This window comes from Etheostoma cragini, chromosome 24 (assembly GCF_013103735.1).
Source record: "Etheostoma cragini isolate CJK2018 chromosome 24, CSU_Ecrag_1.0, whole genome shotgun sequence".
Taxonomy (NCBI): Eukaryota; Metazoa; Chordata; class Actinopteri; order Perciformes; family Percidae; genus Etheostoma; species Etheostoma cragini.
This window is the reverse complement of record NC_048430.1, coordinates 8745040-8763446: the sequence shown is the minus strand read 5'-3', so window position 1 is coordinate 8763446 and position 18407 is coordinate 8745040. Positions and strand designations below refer to the sequence as shown.

The 18407-nt window shown below is 42.6% G+C and overlaps 1 protein-coding gene across 2 annotated transcripts; it reads left to right on the top strand.

Annotated features, from left to right (window-relative positions):
• The first annotated feature begins 1569 nt into the window (after positions 1-1569).
• On the top strand, positions 1570-17426 carry obsl1a (obscurin like cytoskeletal adaptor 1a). Of its 2 annotated transcripts, XM_034864774.1 has the most exons (25): positions 1570-2016; positions 3408-4666; positions 6043-6312; positions 6517-6777; positions 6895-7200; positions 8212-8478; positions 8563-8838; positions 9210-9324; positions 9525-9685; positions 9848-10120; positions 10234-10509; positions 10606-10881; positions 10991-11266; positions 11367-11642; positions 11736-12005; positions 12099-12365; positions 12454-12723; positions 12825-13091; positions 14055-14321; positions 14531-14643; positions 14776-14929; positions 15100-15261; positions 16094-16198; positions 16302-16568; positions 16828-17426. In XM_034864774.1, exons 2-25 carry the CDS (start codon positions 3481-3483, stop codon positions 17103-17105), a joined length of 6639 nt encoding a protein of 2212 aa, XP_034720665.1. In that variant the 5' UTR covers positions 1570-2016; positions 3408-3480; the 3' UTR covers positions 17106-17426. The 2 variants fall into 2 exon arrangements, with proteins under 2 accessions (XP_034720665.1, XP_034720666.1); XM_034864775.1 differs by lacking the exons at positions 9848-10120; positions 10234-10509; positions 10606-10881.
• Positions 17427-18407: the final 981 nt, after the last annotated feature.

Genomic DNA, 18407 nt, shown 5'->3' with positions numbered 1-18407 from the left:
TTCCTGAGCTCGTGGAAGTTTTAGAGTTTGAGAACAGCGGTTTGGAATGCCAAGCGCTATAAGCCAGTATTCGCCACAACAAAGCTATGTGACATGCACTGGAGGTCAAGTGCTGTGGCGACACTTAGTGTGCATCGGTGGCATTGGCTGTCCAAAACGCTCTACTTAAAGATAACCCAGAGAGTTATTGTCTGAGAATGCAGGCAACATATGTCAACACCGGATTCAAATCTGCCAATGGTGGTGGCCATTGTTAACCGCTTGAGTACTTGCTGGGGAAAAAAAAACAAGAACACATTTTAATGACTTTGTGTCCAACTTTTGACACAACTTAGAAAGGGGGCAAATTTGAGTTCTTATTAAAGTTAAATGACACATACATTTTGATGGTTACTGTGTTGAGACACTGAACCATGACACAAACTGGCTAAACCTGACACAATATTTCAGAAAAATCTAAATTAGGAGTTTTTGAATGTGGTTCTGGTTTTAATGAATCTTGGATTGATGATCTATCTTCTCTGCCCCAAAAACACTCCTGTATGATCCATTAAGAAATATGTGTTTTTCTTTTTTTTTTCTATCCATTTATAACCAGTTGAATGCCTTCATCTTCAAAGTAGCTTGATTACAGGAAGCGGTGTGAGCTTTTATCCCTTATGTTTGAAATGTTGATGAGACATTAAAACTGTTGTGCTGCTTTCACTTGTCAGATCATATTGGGCTTCCAACACTTTAATCCTCTTCCTCATAAGTGTCCCATACATCACAGGGAACAGCCTCAGCTCACACATATTTGTTCATGTTCATAATGCAGTCTAAAGAAATGTTGTTGTTACTGTCCCTTCTGCCGATAACTGCTATATATGCTGTATCTCGGGGGTGGTAGTGGCTCAGTCTGTAGGTAGTTGGGTTGGGAACCGGAGCGTCGCCAGTTCAAGTCCCCATGCGGACCAAAGTTCAGTGTGTGGATTGGTGGCTCAGGAGATGCCAGTTCACCTCCTGGGCACTACCAGCTGCTCTTGAGCAAGGCACCGTACCCCCCAACACACTCAGGACGCTGGTCCAGCTTGCAGCCCACTCACTCTGACATCTATCCATTTCTGCATGAATAGGTCCGGAGCGTGTGTGTGTATTTCAGGCCTGTGTGTAGTGATTAAAACAAAATGTACACAGAGTGTAAATTGTAGTTTCCCCACTGGGGAGGAATAAATTAAATTTAAAATCATATAAAAAAATCATTTTTTAACACTGATGTGACTCTAATTTGAACTTATTTGACGGTGTCTCAAGGAGCTCCAGCAGGTGGGGTGTCCTCTCTCTTCTGAGGTTAGACTTTGGGAATCTGTTAAGCTGAGCGATCCATCGCAGATCTCGGCCTCCCCTCTATCTTTATTGAGCCACGGTCTGTGAATGGAGGGCCTAACTTTATCTGGCCCACTGTCATAGAAGCTGCTGGTATTTATAGATGGCAGATTGCACTGGCAGCAGCTGTGAAAGCAGTTGATGCCCCCCCCCCCACCCCCCCCACCCCACCCCAGCCCCATTCCAACTCTCTCTGTCACTCTTTAGCTGTTGGACCATGACAGTATCAGAGCTGACGCTTAAACTAAGCACTCGGCTGAAAGACTTTTGGTCAGTTTCCTCTCTGCCACCTGCAATCTAACGCCAAACTGAGGACACAACCAAGACATGATACCTGTGACTGTTGGCCGACAAGTGTGAATGGAAGATTTAATTTAGTTCTTGCTATGACTCTAAGTAACCAGGAGGTGTGTCAAATAGGAGCCAGAATCCACAAACAACAAACCCAAGGAGCCAAGGGACAAGAGCTGAGGTGTCTCCCAAAGCTTCATGACGAATATCTGCCATTTCCACCAATCAAAGAATAATTTGAAGAAGGGATCAAAGCGCGTATGAATTAACTGATGCCAGCGTGAACATTTTAAGGGCACGATTTTTGAGTAATCCTCACATCAGTGACAGAATGCTTTAATGACGACAACTCATATAGCGGTAAGTTTATCCTCTGAGTGCTTGGTTTTCCTGTCCCACCGTTAATGTCTCTAGACACTGCTTCTAATTCAGGCCTGCTTAAGTAGAATCATTTCTATCCATGTGGCAGCACAATTATCAATGTGTAGCTGAGCTTGTTCTGTGTCACATTGTATGAAATATCTTATATGCTACCCCAAGAGCTATTTTCAAGCCAAGACATGGCACGTGACTATATGACGTTGCGGTTCAGAGGATGTGCATCAGTTGCGAGGGTGTGCTGCGTCATGCAACAGGGACGGGTAACGCCAAAAGAAAGATGGTGACAACATAAAGGGAAACAAATGGGCCACATGAGAGAGACTAGTGATTTCCACTAACTGCTACATGAGCTGCTGGAATGCAAAAAGACGCTTTCAAGAAAGACAAATGTAGCTTTAAATCTTTAAGGATTTAGGCAAAACGACAACTGACATTCATGCTCTGAATATACATGAACTAATGGGTCACTTGTGTCTTCGTTAGTGACTGCAGGTGTGTCTCTGCACAGTTTTTGTGCTATCTGACACATGGTCTCTGGTGTCTTTTTTTGGACGGACTACTTAAATACACTCTTAACCCTATAAATACACTCTTCAATGAGTTACAGCACCAGCTGAGAGACGACAGAGGGTGGTTTATGTTTTCTCAAAACCTACTTTACTAAAGCACCAAGTGTGTGAGAAACACCTCACTAGACATGTTCAGTTAAGCTGTGGTACCTTCATTATTCAGTATTTTGAAAATTTGAAAGATTTTAATACACAGCAATCTGCATTGGACGAACTAATCATTAAATAGTCATTATCAAAGCACATTCCAAATTTTCCTTCAGAAATATCTCCCATTGTATGGTCCCTTGTCTTGTGTCTGTATGTGCGTGTGTCTGTTTATGTATGTGTTTTGTGTGTGTCTGTTTCTGCGTGTGTTGTTTTGTCTCCCTCCCTCCCTCCCTCCCTCCCATTTTTCCTCCACTTAATTAATTTTTTTTTCTTTTTTTTTCTTGTTGGCCCTTGGATGTGTTCTTTGTTTCAGTGTATTGTTTGCAATATTTTGTCACTGTTTGTTTTTTAAATACAGTATGTAAAAACAGAAATATATATATATATATATATATATATATATATATATATATATATATATATACCTCACATTGGCATGCAATCATCTGGTTCAGGTCATGTGTAAACAGAAATGTACAGAGGACAATGTGCCACTAGAGTCAAAGGACAAAAACTCTCATTTTAGTGTTGAGATTGTGACTTTGGGTTTGTGTCCGGTCAACAGGTCTGAGCAAGTATATAGTTAGTTAGCATCTTTGTTTCCATTTAAGCTTATTGCCTAATTACATATACATTTTATTCATCTTCCAGCTCCTTCACCAAAGATAAGAAGCTCTACTAGAGGTGATTTCTTCATTCAAACCACAGAGAGGGTGACTTCGTCATGGATATTTTCGGAGGTGCACCTCGTGTTTTGGGCTACCCGCGCCCAGTGGTGGCACCGTGTGGCACAGACGCCACTTTGAGGTGCCAAATTGGTGGGGATCCTCGTCCTGATGTCATCTGGGAGCGTAAAAACATCCAGATCTTGTCTGATGGACACTACGAGCTTTCTGAGGAGGGAAAAGCTTACCTTCTGACAATTACTGGAGTGACTCTACAGGATGCTGGCCAGTATATTTGCAAGGCCAAAAATTGCATTGGTGAAACCTATGCAGCAGCCTCCCTGAAAGTGGAAGGGGAGGCCCGGCCGCAGGAAGGTGGGCAAAGACAATCAGGGGTCAATGGTGTGCAGCAACCAATGAAAGATAATGGCGAATTTGAAGGACACCAGAATGGGTACTGCATAGTGAAAAATGGCGAACACAGCAAAGAAAATGGAGAGGAGCGGAATGGAGAGCACAAGCAGAATGGTGAAAAACAAGAGGAGGTTGACTTAACGTCTGATGATAAACCACGATTTCTCATCAAGCCCCTCTCTTTGCGCGTGGATCGGGGAGAAGACGCCGCCTTCTCCTGCAAAACCTGGGGCACTCCTCTGCCCGAGGTAACGTGGGAGAAAGACGGGAAGAAGCTGAACGACATCTTCGAGAGCGCACACTTCAGCGTGAGCAATCAAGATGGCGGCTGGTTCCAGCTCAAGCTCTATAGGACCCGCATGCCAGACAAAGGTGTCTACACCTGCAGGGCCGTCAACTGCTATGGCGAGGCCTTGGCCGGTGCCGTCCTTCTTGTCGAGCCTGTGCCGGAACGGGAGGAGAGTAAAATGTCCTCTAATAGTCGCTCTAACAACGAGTGGTCGCCGAAGCACAGGGGCGGGAGGCTCAGTTTGTCGAGGGTCATAGAGGAGCCGCCGGTCCGGGTTTCTAAAGCCAAGAAGTTTGCGGTGGCAGAGGGGAAACACGCCAAGTTCCGCTGCTTTGTGACAGGGAAGCCCAAGCCGGAGATCATTTGGAAGAAAGATGGGGTTCCTCTAGACGCCGGAAGGCGTCATCTGATATTTGAGGACAGAGAAGGTTACTACACACTAAAGGTTCTGTACTGTAAAGTGCAAGATACAGGACTGTATGTGTGTGCAGCATCGAACGCTCTTGGAAACACCCTCAGCGCTGTCCACCTGTCTGTCAAAGGTAGGAGATAGCTCCCTACTTTTCCTGATGTTATAACTGGCTAAACACAGATTTCTAAGTGTTAAATGGCATATATCAAAATGACAGTGGATTATTAGAAGAATGGAGAACCAATGTGAATGTAAATAACATGTAAAAAATGTCAAACTTACAAACAAAGACGCGAAACAAAAAGGCATAAGTCTTCATCGTCAAGAGCAATAATACATTTCAAGAGACTGTTTTATAGAATTATATAGGCAAGGCAGCTTTATTTTATAGCACATTTCAGCAACAGGGCAAGCAAAGTGTAGTTCAAAACATTAAAGAATAGTTAAAAACAATTAAATATATAAAATCAGATAAAATACAACAATACAAGTTACAGTGGAAACAAGCAGAAAGTATTAACCCTTATGTTGTCTTCCCATCAAAATTTAAAAAAAAATAAGGACTTTTGTTGAGGCTTTTTGTTGATATTGGTTACTTTTTCTTACACTTGTGTCCCTTTTTACAACACTTTTGATGCTTTTTTTCAATGTTTGTCTCTTTTTAACTTATTAACTTTACTTCTACAGTTATGCTTGAAATTTATGGTCAATAAACCTAATTCTTAGGAAATTAAACCTAATGTTTGAGTTAGAAAAGCAAAATTTAGGAATTAAAATAAAATTCAAGGAATGTATGTTGATGGATAATCACAGACTGGAATATGTCAACTTTTACTCAATACTATTTCAAAACCAATTCAATGTTGTTCTCCGAACAACATATAAAATTGCTATAAAATTGAATAAGAAGCCCCAAAATTAATAAATGTAGAGATTTGTACTTGCCAAAAGCCGCTGTGTGGAATCAATCATGTTATTTTGGGTAATTAAAAAGAACATTGATATAGGAAAACGGGTCAATTTGACTTGAGGACAACATGAGGGTTAATGGTCCAACCACTGGCTGTAGCGAATAAGGGCTAATTACTTGCACTATGTTAAAAATGCATTGGAATCACCATTAATAGTGGCTGATTATTTTTGTCCTAATCCCTTTCATAATGGGCAGATAATTGTCAGGGTGACATGCCTCTTCATATGCGCAGTCCTGCTCCATGCCAGCTGCCTCTATCATAATTGTCAGTTTGGTACTGAGGTCAACATGCCTGTACAGATAATAATATAGCAAAAAATAATCATGAATCAAAAGTATTCAGTGGTTGGCACGAGAGATTCCAGCGAACTGAAAAAGTGTGTCTTAACCAAAAATACTATATATTTAATATGTATTTATATCTGTCAATTTAAGCCATGTTTGACAAGTATACTCCTTATGGTATTACAAGTACAATAACCATTGCAAATCTCGTCCACTTTTAACATGTACACTTACCCATTGTTTTTCAGGCCCAGCTGTGCGGTTCAGGCTTCCATTACGAGACGTGGAGGTGAGGGAGAGGGGTGTCGCCGTGCTGGAGTGTGAGGTGCCCAATGAGTCAATCCCATCTGCTTGGTACCTGGAGGACCAGCGGCTGACGCCCAGCAGTAAATATGGGATGGAGCAGAAAGGAGCCACAAGAAGACTGACCATCCATGATGTTGGGACCGATGACGATGGAGTGTATCTCTGTGAGATGCCAGATGGAGCGAAAAGCATCGCAGAGCTATCAGTTAAAGGTATGTTGTCCTGAATGTCCTGAATGTGGGTATATAGTATTTTAGATTTGTGGAACCGTGTGCAAATAAGACAGGGTTACAGCTGATTGGTTGAAACATTTTCCAGCAGTCAAGATTTCAATGTAGAGATAAAGATGCTTGAATTGACTGTTTAAATTGTTGTTCAATGCAATTAAATAAAACCCTTTCCTATTTTAATTCCAGGAACTATTGTTCGTAAGCTTCCCCGGAAGCTGGAGGTCCTGGAGGGTGAGAACGCTGCGTTCTGCGTGGAGGTGGAGAGCGACGACATGGAGATCAACTGGTATAAAGACGGTTTGAAGCTACGTGAGACGCACCTGACGATCCTGAAGTCTTTTGGCAAAACTCACATTCTGGTCATCGTCAACGTGGCCTATCAAGACTCAGGGGTGGTGACCTTTGTTGCCGGAAGATCCAAGACGTCTTCACGTCTCAAAGTCAAAGGTACATTTAGTATACTAAGTTCCCAGAACTGCTTTGCAAAATATTTTAGCTTTACGTTTTGGTTCTTCTAATGTTAAAACATACCCAATTATATTTTTTATCCTTTCCCACGTTTAGCCACACGACATAGCCCTCCTATCTGCCCTGTGGGAGTGAAAATGGATGTGGATCGACCCAACAGCGCTCTGCTCACCTGGAATCCTGCACCCAACAGCCCGACCTCCACCCGATCCATTTATGTCCTGGAGAGACAGGAAGTGGGCTCCCAAGAGTGGCACAAGTGTTTCACTTCAGAGACCGTCACTTCAGCTGAGATCGGAGGCGACAGTGTGCCGTGTGATGGCGACTACCGGTTCCGTGTCTGTTGCATCAACAAGTATGGGCGAAGCGGCCATGTTGAGTTCCCCAAAGCTGTTCATCTGGGTGAGGAAGTACTGGGAATTAGAACTGCACATGTGTTTATGTATGTCTGTTATGTCTATGTATTTCACTGTAAACCTGATCGGACTGAGCAATGTAGATTTGCCAAATGTATCTTCATTTTCTCCAAACATAGTAAATAGAACTTGGCCAACATATCAGTGATCTGGAAACCTTTTCTCAGGCATGCGATTTGACTCACATGTGTAATCAGTAGATTCTGGCTTGATTAGATTATATAAATAGACTTTATTTATCCCATATTGGGAAAGTTCAGTGCTACAGCGGAAAATATAAGTATCTGTATTTGTTGTTTTAGGGCAGGAAAGCCATATTTGATTATTTACCAGCGTGGTTTGCAGGAGTTTGATTTTTTTTTTTTTTTATTAGATTATATTAAATAGACTTTTTGATCCCATGTTGGGACATTTCAGTGCTACAGCAGCCCATATAAGACAAAGAGCACACTTACAGAATATATAAGAATAATAAATCAGCACACCAACAAGAAAACATGTGTATTGTAAGAAGTGGAAACCAATTGTTACCACAAAGGTAAAACTGCTTTGAAAATGGAGAACAATTACATTAAAAAACACCAAATTATTAGGGCCCTAGCGCTAACATCATCTGGGCTGAAGGCCCTATTGAAATTCTAAGGTTTCTTAATCTTTCTGCTATTATTCTATGCATTTGAGCACAGAAATGAAGTGCTGAAAATTGGTACGTATAGTATGTCAGACTTGGTGAAGATTGCGAGCTATGAAATTTGGTTTTGGAGTTACAGTACCACTAACTGGTAACAGGAAATAAACCCTGATGTAAATCATTATATGGTGTGATCTACACGTCTACACATGATAGACATCAACATGACGTATAAATAGTGTGTGTTCCCTAGAGCCACATAGTCAAAGGAATTTAGGGCCGACAGGCAGAGTGCAAGGGTCCGTTCATCGCTGCTCTCAGCTTTAATTAGTTAACTTGTAATTCAACTACTTCTATTTTCCTTAGTTCCTGGACCCAAGATCTGCACTAGGCTCAAAGGCTGTGAGGTCGTGGAAGGAGAAGATGCTCACTTCTCCATCGTATTGTCTGCCCCAATGGTTGGAACCTGGTTTCTGAATAGTGCTCAACTGCAGCATGGTGGACGATATTCAATACAACAGTCCCAAGCACAGCACTCATTGGTCATTTCTGAAACGTGCACTGCAGAAGACACAGCCGAGGTCACGTTCATAGCCAATGGAGTCCGAGATTCAGCTGTTCTCAAGGTTCAACGTAGGTGTTATTTGTTAAATTTAGCATGTGATGGAGGCAATTCTTTGGAGTTGTTTATTCTTCTATTTTCTTTTTTCTTTGCAGCTGCTGTGGTAAAATTCAATGCTCTGTCAGACTCAGACACCCATAAGAGGGTGGACATTAGTGACCCCATTGTACTCTACTGTGAAGTCTCCCACCCCTTCGCAAAAGTATCCTGGTTCAAAGATGGCGAGGAGCTCCAGGTGAGCGATGGCCTCAACATCCAATCAGATGGCAACATGAGGAGGATCGTGATTCAGTCGGCTGATGCATCTCACTCTGGAGTTTATACATGTGAAACTTCAGGAGATGTCGTCAAATTCAACGTGGAGGTTGCAGGTAAAATGTTTTTGAAAAGTAAATATAGGTCTTAATGTATATTTTAAGAACGCTGTTGCTCGTTCACATTGTGAAACTATATAACAATCCATGTTTTTAGGCAATTGACCAAATTTGTGTTAGCCTTCTTGGTTAACTCCTTTTAAGTTTTCATAATTAATTAAGTGATCATTTGGCATTTACAACTTATCAGATGTTCATTTTCAAAATTGTATTTCAAATTCTGAACATTAAATTGTAAACTTTTGGATATGTTTCATCCATTTGGTTTAAAGTTTTTGAGAAAAATTGTAGTAGGAATATTTCTAATTTTAAGTAGGCAGCCTTGTGTTCCAGCTGACATCCATCCATCCCTCCCTCTTTTTTTTTAGGTCCTTCTGTGGAGTTCAGTCCAGTTCCAGAGGAGGACCTACATAAGAGCAGCATGGAGCTGGACCCTGTGGTGCTGCTCTGCCATGTCTTCACCGACGACGCCAACGTTGTGTGGTAAGACGATGAGGAGTAAAAATGGATATGAAATGACCAACTGGTGCTTCTATTTATGCTCTGTTTTCAAATTCTATCAATTAAGGATTCTGTTATTTTTTCACATACCGTACCACTGGTAGTTTTAAATTTTCTTATTTTGTGTCTGGTTTATAACCCTGTGTTTTACAGTTGTCTGAGTGTGATTTGGTGTGCACTAGGTATAAGGATGGCAGTGAGATCCAGCCCACTGACAACATCACTCTGCAGGCAGAGGGAACCATGAGGAGGCTGATCATACGCTCTGCAGAAACCTCCGATGCTGGCAGCTACACCTGCCAGGCAGGAAACAATAGCGTGGAGTTCACTGTCAATGTCAGAGGTAGAGGGACCTTTCTGACTGCTGTTGTTCCGAGCAGTGTTTCAAGACACTAGATTTTCCAATGAAGTGCAGAACATCTCAATTAATGTATTTTTACACACAAATAAGCTGCATTAGATATCTGATTAGCGGTCAATCTGCTTCCTCTAACTACAAACGCAGAGACTCCAGTGATGATTGTGGAACCTAAGGATGACGTTGTGATGGAGAGCTATGTCTCAGAGGAGATCCACCTGCAGTGCGAGTTGTCTCGTTCCAGTGGGAGGGTGCAGTGGTTCAAAGACGGCCAGGAGGTAGAGGAAAGCAACAACATCAAGCTCATATCTGAGGGTCCTTACAGGAGGCTGACTATCCTCAACGGGTCGGTGGAGGACGGCGGAGAGTATGTCTGCGAAACGGATGGAGACTCTGTCTTTTTCCAGCTTAGTGTTAAGGGTAAGGGACATTTCCCTTAGTGCTTCTGATTATACCATACAACAAATACAAATGTGTGGAATTTCCAAAGTATTTAAAAGGTTACATTCAATATCCTTCTCCTCCTGCACCAGAGCCACTGGTACGAATCATTTCCCCCGGTGAAGCAGAGTTGGAACTGACCCACTTGGCCCCCGAGAGGCTGGAGCTGAGCTGTGAGATCTCCCACGCGGATGCCCCTGTCCGGTGGTACAGAGACGGCCTGGAGGTAGAGGAGAGTCCTAACTTGATCTTGGAGGTGGACGGGGCCCAACGCCGGCTGGTTGTACCCATAACCACTGTGGAGGACACAGGGGAGTATGTATGTGACACTGAAGATGACTCTGTGGCCTTCCTGGTCACTATTGCAGGTAAGAATGAAGACATAAGGGTAATTATTTAGCATCACGTAATCTTTATAGCATTTCTATCATTCATGACGCTTTTAATGACTTTATTGATTTAAGAGCCACCAGTGACGCTTACTCGTCCCAAAAACACCCCTGACCAACTGGAGAGTGTTGCCGGGAAACCGATCGTACTGGAGATCGAGGTGTCCCGGCAAAGTGCAGAAGTCAAGTGGTGGCTAAACGGCAGAGAAGTAGAGGAGAGTAGTAACATCACCATCACAAATGACGGGCTCATCCACCGTCTAACCATCCACTCTCCCACTCCAGAGGATTCTGGGAAATACACCTGTGACGCTGTTGATGATACAATTGATTTCCAGGTCAAAGTTTCAGGTAAAAGGCAATGTCATGTCAACTTTGGAGATGATTTCTGTCCCCAAATGCAATTTAAAACCAACCTTAACGTCTTATTGTCTGTCGACATGTTATCATGTGTCATCAGAGCCTCCAGTGAAGATCCTAAGAAAGACAGAGATAAAGACAAACGTTAAATCCCTGATTTCGGATGATGTTGTGCTGGAGTGTGAGCTCTCCAGAGCCAATGGCGTCACAAAATGGTACAAGGATAGCTGTCGTGTTGAGGGCGATGAAAGGTTCTGCGAGGAGGAAGAAGGTGCTTTCCGCTCATTGGTCATCCTCAACGCTGAACTTGGAGACTCGGGAGAGTACTTCCTGGATGCTGGAGATGATAACATCTCCTTCCAGGTTACAGTAGAAGGTAGAGAATAAAAGTAATTTTGTGAATTTGATTCGGTGAATTATTTGTTTTTAAAAATGTCCCTTAAATAAAATCATCTGTCTTTTCTGCTTGGCCTTAGAGCCACCAGTAACAATCGTGGGCAACTCAAACGCCCTTGACTACCAGGAGATGATGGCCGGGGAAGACCTGATCCTGGCCTGTGAATTGTCCCGTGCCAACGCCCCCGTCCAATGGTACTGTAATGACACGCTTCTTACCAGTGACTCTCGGACCTACATTGAGAGCTACGGCACTCTGAGGAAAATTATCATTTCAAATGTCCAGCCTTCAGATTCTGGAAAGTATGTGTGTGATGCTGTGGGAGATAAAATGACCAGCATTGTCAGGATTCAAGGTAACAACTCACAGTGATTTCTCCACAGATGTTGATTATCAACATGACTGCAAGATTATCTAATATTTGTTTCTCCATCCTTTTCCATCAAAGAGCCTCCAGTTACGTTTGTGAACAAGGAGGATGACATTGTTGTGACGGGTTACGAGGCAGAGGGGGTGACGTTGACGAGCTATGTGTCCAAGGAAAGCGCTGTAGTGCGTTGGATGAAAGACTGGACGCTTGTTGAAGGCGAACGTTCGCGAGCACTCATGGAGGGCCATAAGCGCACCCTTATCATCGAGCCATTGAGGCGCTCTGATGCTGGCGAATACACCTGCGATGTAGACACAGACCAGATCCACTTCAGCTTGCTGGTGAAAGGTTCGAATTTCAGTTTTATCTCGTGATCCGGTAAATTTGTAGAACAATTGTTGTTCGGACTGAAAAGCAATATTAACCTTGTTTTTTTCACAGAAATGAGAATCAAGTTCGTGAGGACACTTCACGACACTGTGGCCCATGCTGATGGTATGGTGACCCTTCGCTGTGAGGTGTGCAAGCCAAAAGCAGATGTCCAGTGGCTAAGGAATGGGGTGGAGGTGGTTCCAAGTAGGAGGTTCTCCATTCGGGCGGATGGAGTTGAGCGAAGCTTGACCATCCACCGTTTAACCAGAGAAGATGCTGGAGAGTATGCTTGTGAGTCCAGAGATGACCAGACAGTGGCAATGCTCAGAGTAGAGAGTAAGTATGCATGTGTTTAAAATGGCTTTGCTTTGGCTGTCTTTTCTTATGTGGGGTAGCAGGTTCACGAACATTCTTGTCTCTTCAGTGCCACGAGTGGTGGAGTTTGTCACAGAGCTCCACAACACCACTGTGCTTGAAGGAGAAGATGCCACCTTTAAATGTGTGGTTTCCCCTGAGGATGTCCAGTTGGTCTGGCTGATGGACAATGAGGCCATCACCCTGGGCGATCGATTCCAGGCAAGCCAGAACGGTTTGTGCCACACCTTGGTTATCAAAAAGTGCCAGATGTTGGATTGTTCGAAGATTACAGCAGAGGCTGAGGGACAAATAAGCAAAGCCAGCCTCAAAGTTCAGGGTAAGACCATTTAATGAGGGAAAACAGAGGATTTGTTGTATTTCCAGAATGAGGAGCAGTTCCTTGTAACCTTGATTTCTATCTGTCCTCATAATGTTCAGAGGCTCAGGTCACGTTTACTAAGAAAATGGAGGCTGTCATGGCAGAAGAGTTTGGTGAGGCCACCTTGGAGACAGAGATCAGCCTTGAAATGGGAGAGGTCCAGTGGATGAGGCAAGGGGTGGTCATCCAGCCTGGTCCCCGACACACGCTGGCCCAGGACGGCTGCAAACGCAGTCTGACCATCCAAAACCTGACTCTGTCAGACCGGGGAACCTATCGCTGCGAGACTCTGCATGACCGTACGCAGGTCAAGCTCAATGTAGAACGTAAGTGGTCCAAGGTGGAGTGTGTGGATGAAATGTTGCAAGAGAAGTTACGACATAAACTGACATTTGTATGTTTGCTTGACAAATGACCTAAATAATTTAGCAATTATCTAAAATGTTATTAATTGGGCTTCGGGTGGCTCAGTTGGTAGAGCGGGTGCCCATACAGTATATAGAGGTTTACTCCTTGATGAAGAGGGCCCGGGATTTGACTCTGACCTGTGGCCTTTTTCTGTGTGTCATTCTCTCTCTCTCTCTCTCACCCCCCTTTCAGCTATCCTGTCAAAAAATGCCTAAAATCCCCAAAAGAATATCTTAAAAAAATATTGTAATTAATGAATTTTCTGTGGACCCACAACAGATTCATTTTTTGAATACTTCCAATAAGTAGAAATAGTTCAATAGTAAGTACTGCTTACTGGGTACTGCTTTGTGACTGGATTTGTATCTGACACAAATGAGTTCTGGGTAACCAACAAACAGTACATGTTGGCGTTTTCACAGTATGACAAAGAGCAAAACTCTACTAAGAATAGCAGGGCTAGACCTGTACGTGTGGGAAGGTATTTGAAACACAGCCATGCTGTTATACAATAGTGTACTGAATGACACTGGGACAATGGACCATGGAGCTCCAGTAGGTGTTGTTTTTGTAATGCGATAAACTGAGCTAGTTCTAAATTTGAACTACCTTTTGTTGACTTTGAAACACAGTGTTCTATACAGTGAAAGGGTTAGCTATGTCTTAAAGAAGTGTCATTATACTGTATATAGTTATGAGATTAAATGCCAAAATGTTGCATTACCAGATGTTTTCCCCAGGATTTAGCAATTATTCTTTACATGCATCTTTTCTGACTATCAGAACAGAATCGTTAATCATGATACCATTCCTAAGAAGAACGTTATTGTATCTATTGATTTAAAAAAACTCCTTCATCTCCTTCATCTCTTCCGTTCCAGCCCGTAAAATCTCCATCCGTAAAGGCCTTTCTGACCAGGAAACCTTCGAACGAGAGACCGCCTCTTTCGAGGTAGAACTCTCCCATACAGATGTGGAGGGAATTTGGCAGAAGGACGGCATCCGGGTGAAACCAAACAACCAGTGGCGGGTGAGCGCCAATGGGCTAATCCATGGCCTCACCCTGTCCAACCTCACCCTGGAAGACACGGGGACTATTGTCTTTTCAGCTGAAGGGGTGCGCACTACCGCCAGGCTCACTGTCAAAGGTAAATGCTGCTCCATCATAAGGTCTTGGTAGTTTCTGATTTAGCTTTGTAAAACTATTCAAAATCCACATAAGGCAGATCATGGTGGTGAGAATAAAACCATCTAGTTATTACATAATCAGAGAAATATAACCAAAAGAGTGTTGGATTCTTTAGATTTTTGATTTGTTGGTTCACTGACTCATTGATTGGATTTGTTAAATTGACAGAGACTCCAGTTTTTATCCTGAGAACGCTAGATGACGTCCATGTGGAGGAGGAATTTCCAGTCACTCTGGAGTGTGAATTCTCCAGACAAAACATCGAAGTGAGGTGGCTTAAGGTAAAACGAACCAATAAATACCCTCATTGCTCTTTACTATGTTTTGGCTCAATGTGGAAAAATGCAAGATGTTGTGGCGACAGATCTAAAACTTACAAGGAATGCCGCTGCTCCTTTTCTTCTTTGAATAAGAACGGGACGGAGCTGAAGCCGGGGAAGAACTGCCGGATCTACTCCATGGGCCGGAAGCGGTTCTGTCAGATCATACAGTGCTCTCTGGTGGACTCTGGCACCTACACATGTGACACTGGGGAAATCAACACCACCTGTTCTCTGGAGGTTTTTGGTAAGTATCTGAACACGGCCTGCTACTACACACATCATGTTACATATTGAAAATAATTACAATCAAAAAAGCATATAGCACATAAACCTATGTGGACATTAATGATCTGCTGCTTATAACATCTCTGGCTTCTAATATTGCTAATCTAAATCTCTTTACTAACATTGCAGAGCATAAGCTGGAGATAGTGCATCATATGGAGGACCTTTACATTCAGGAGGACCAGAATGCTGTCTTCATGTGTGAGGTTTCTCTGGAGAATGTCACTGGGGAGTGGCACAAAGACGGCCACAGGATCCGGCCCACTAGCACGATCAAGATCCGCACTGAAGGTCAGATAAGGAGGCGGGTGATTGTTAATGAGACTGAGTGATTCTAAAAAGATGAATACATGCAGAGTATATTAGCTCACTTAGCACCCAGATCAGAGTAACAAATGCAGCAAATGTGGAAGCATGCAGCACATCTGTTGTGCTGAATGTCTAAAGATAGTAGGGACAGGAATACAAGTGAGATAATTTGTGAGACCCGTATGTAGGAGGATCTCGGGGGGGCATATAGTAGCAAGACCTGGGATTGAAAAATCAAAAGGATAAAACAACATAGAGTGTCTCATTATGGGTGGCAGTAGCATAGTCCGTAGGGAGTTCGGGAGTTGGGTTGGGAACCGGAGGGTCACTGGTTCAAGTCCCCATATGGACCAAACAGTACGGAGTGTGGATTGGTGGCTGCCACTTCACCTCCTGGGTACTGCCAGGTGCTCTTGAGCATGGCACTGTACCCCTCCAACCGCTGAAGACGCTAGTTCAGCTCTCCATTAGTGCATGTATAGGTCCTGAGCATGTGTGTGTATTTCAGGCCTGTGTGTGATTACTAACAAAGTGTGTACACAGAGTGTACATTGTAATTTCCCCAGTGGGGATTTATAAACAAAATAAATTATGGGAAGGCCAGAATTAAATACTACACTTGCACATATATATACAGTATACTGGTAAATAAATACTGGTGTCAAAACACATGAACCTGCATATGCATGCATGTGAAAGTGTCAAGTACCAGTATATAAGTATGTGCAAGTGATGTACATTTAGTGTGTACTGTATGGGCAAGTAAAGTATTCAATTCTGGCCAAGGCTGCTTCTCATAGTTGTTCTCCTTCAGGGACAAAACACTTCCTTCTGATGTGTAACGTCAAAGCTGAGGATGCTGGGGAAATTCGCTTTGTAGCCAAGGATGTTGAATCTACAGCTTACCTTGAGGTAGAAGGTAAGTCCATTTTTACCTCTTGAATATCTTACTTGCTTCATGTTTTAGGGTGTTAACAAAAAATGTTCTGTAAATGATATGAAAACATTTCCTCTCACTTCAGAACTCCCCGTTTCCATTGTAAAACCCCTGCGTGATCGAACCGCCCTGGAGAAACACAGAGTGATCCTCGAATGCACCGTCTCCACGCCCCGCTCCAGCGTCACCTGGTACAAGGGCAGGGAGGAGCTGGTTCCCTCGGATCGAATGGAGATCCTGGTCGACGGCTGCTCACACAAACTGGTGATCCAGCAGGTGGGGGTGGAGGATGAGGGCACCTACAGCATCGAGGTGGGGGAGCACACATCCAAAGCCAAGCTGATGGTGGAAGGTAAGTTGTGTTAAGCGCTGTTAAAGCATTTGTGTCAGATGTCCTTGAAGGAGCCACAAACTAAAGGTGAATTAAGGAGTTTTACATTAACTCAACTGCTCCAGCTTACAAAACTACCAAATGTCTTTCGGGTTAGATGGGTTTTTAACAAAATAGAAGTCAGTGGATGTGTGAGTTCAGCAGTACTAATGGGTAATTTTTGGGGTTTCTCTCTTATTTGTCATTTTCCTTACCATGAGAATCCTTCCTCTCTGTGCAGCCCAAGCCCTTGTAATGGTCAAGGAGCTCGAGGACGTGGAGGTGACTGAGCCTGGGCCCGCATCTTTCCAGTGTGAGGTGTCCGTCGCCATAAACAAGCCCCCCCTTTGGACTCTGAACGGAGAGGCCCTCCTGCCGGGCCCCTCCGTGCGCCTGGAAAACCACGAGACGGTCCACAAACTCACCCTGAAAAACACCAGCGTGGACATGAGCGGGGTGGTGAAGTTCACAATGGGCAAGGCCAAGAGCAGCGCCACGCTCAGTGTGACGGACGAGTAGAGGAAGAGAGAGAAAAGCAAGGGACCCGGAGAGAAAGAAAGAAGCTGATTGCAAACATGGGAATTGCTCATGTCACCTAAAACATCATGTTATCATGTTGTTATGTTTGGACAGCTTGCATTTCCCTGTTCTGAATGGGTTTCAAACTGAGGGTATTTAGTGAAGTTAAACAGAACATTAAAACCTGAAGCATGTATGTTTTTTTACTGTGTAGATGATATTTTCTGGCCTGATAAAGACTTCTTTTTGACTTTACATTATTGTACTTTACATTATTGTACTGATGAAAATCCCCCAAAATAAAAACACAAAGTCACAGTATGGCGTCAAATACATGTCATTTATATTGACATTTTCATGTTTATAACATAGAAAACTATGACTTTTTACAAATTTTGTCAAGGTATAGTAAATGTTTTTTATTATTATTATTGAGTCATGCATAAAAAATATATACCCAGCCCAAAAGGTTAGACACCATCATTTACAGCAACGGCCCAGACACCAGAATAGAAACATAAATTACATAATTAAACAAATAAACCTTGTTTTTCAATGCTTTGCAGACAAAGGTCGCAAACTTGTATAACTTTAATTTAAACAACCACTCCAATTTGTCATCATCAGTATAACATTTCTGGATTTTGAAAAGACATTTCATTGAACATAAGTGTTCTTAAAGGCCCTTTTACATTTTTAATGACATAATGTACTGACTAATGATGAGGTTTTTTTAGATACTATACTCTGACTTTTCTATGACATACCATACTGTTTTAGTTATCAAATATATACTTTGTGTATACTTTATATTTGTTATGAAATATTTTGTAACATACTACGCCATGACATTTTCTTGACCCGCTTTCCTATATCAGTGTTTTTCTTAATTCCCCAAAATAACATGATTGATTCCACACAACGCTCTTTGGCAAGTACAAATCTCTACTTTCATTAATGTTGGGGTGTCTTATTCAATTTTATAGCAAAAAAAACATTGAAGTGGTTTAAATAATATTGAGTAAAAGTTTACATATTCCAGTCTGTGATTATCCATCAGCATCCAATTCTTTAATTTTAGTCTAAATTAAATAAAAGTTAGTGTTACGTTATATCACAAAAATGACAAATATCGATAAAAAGCTTCAACAAAAGTGTTTATTTTCATATTACAAAAACTACAACTAAAACTGGATACAGGTACAGCAACCACTACTACATGTACTTATATACCTGCAATGACGTCTACAACAATTACAACAACAGCTACTAAAAAACAACTACTAGAAGTACATCACTCAG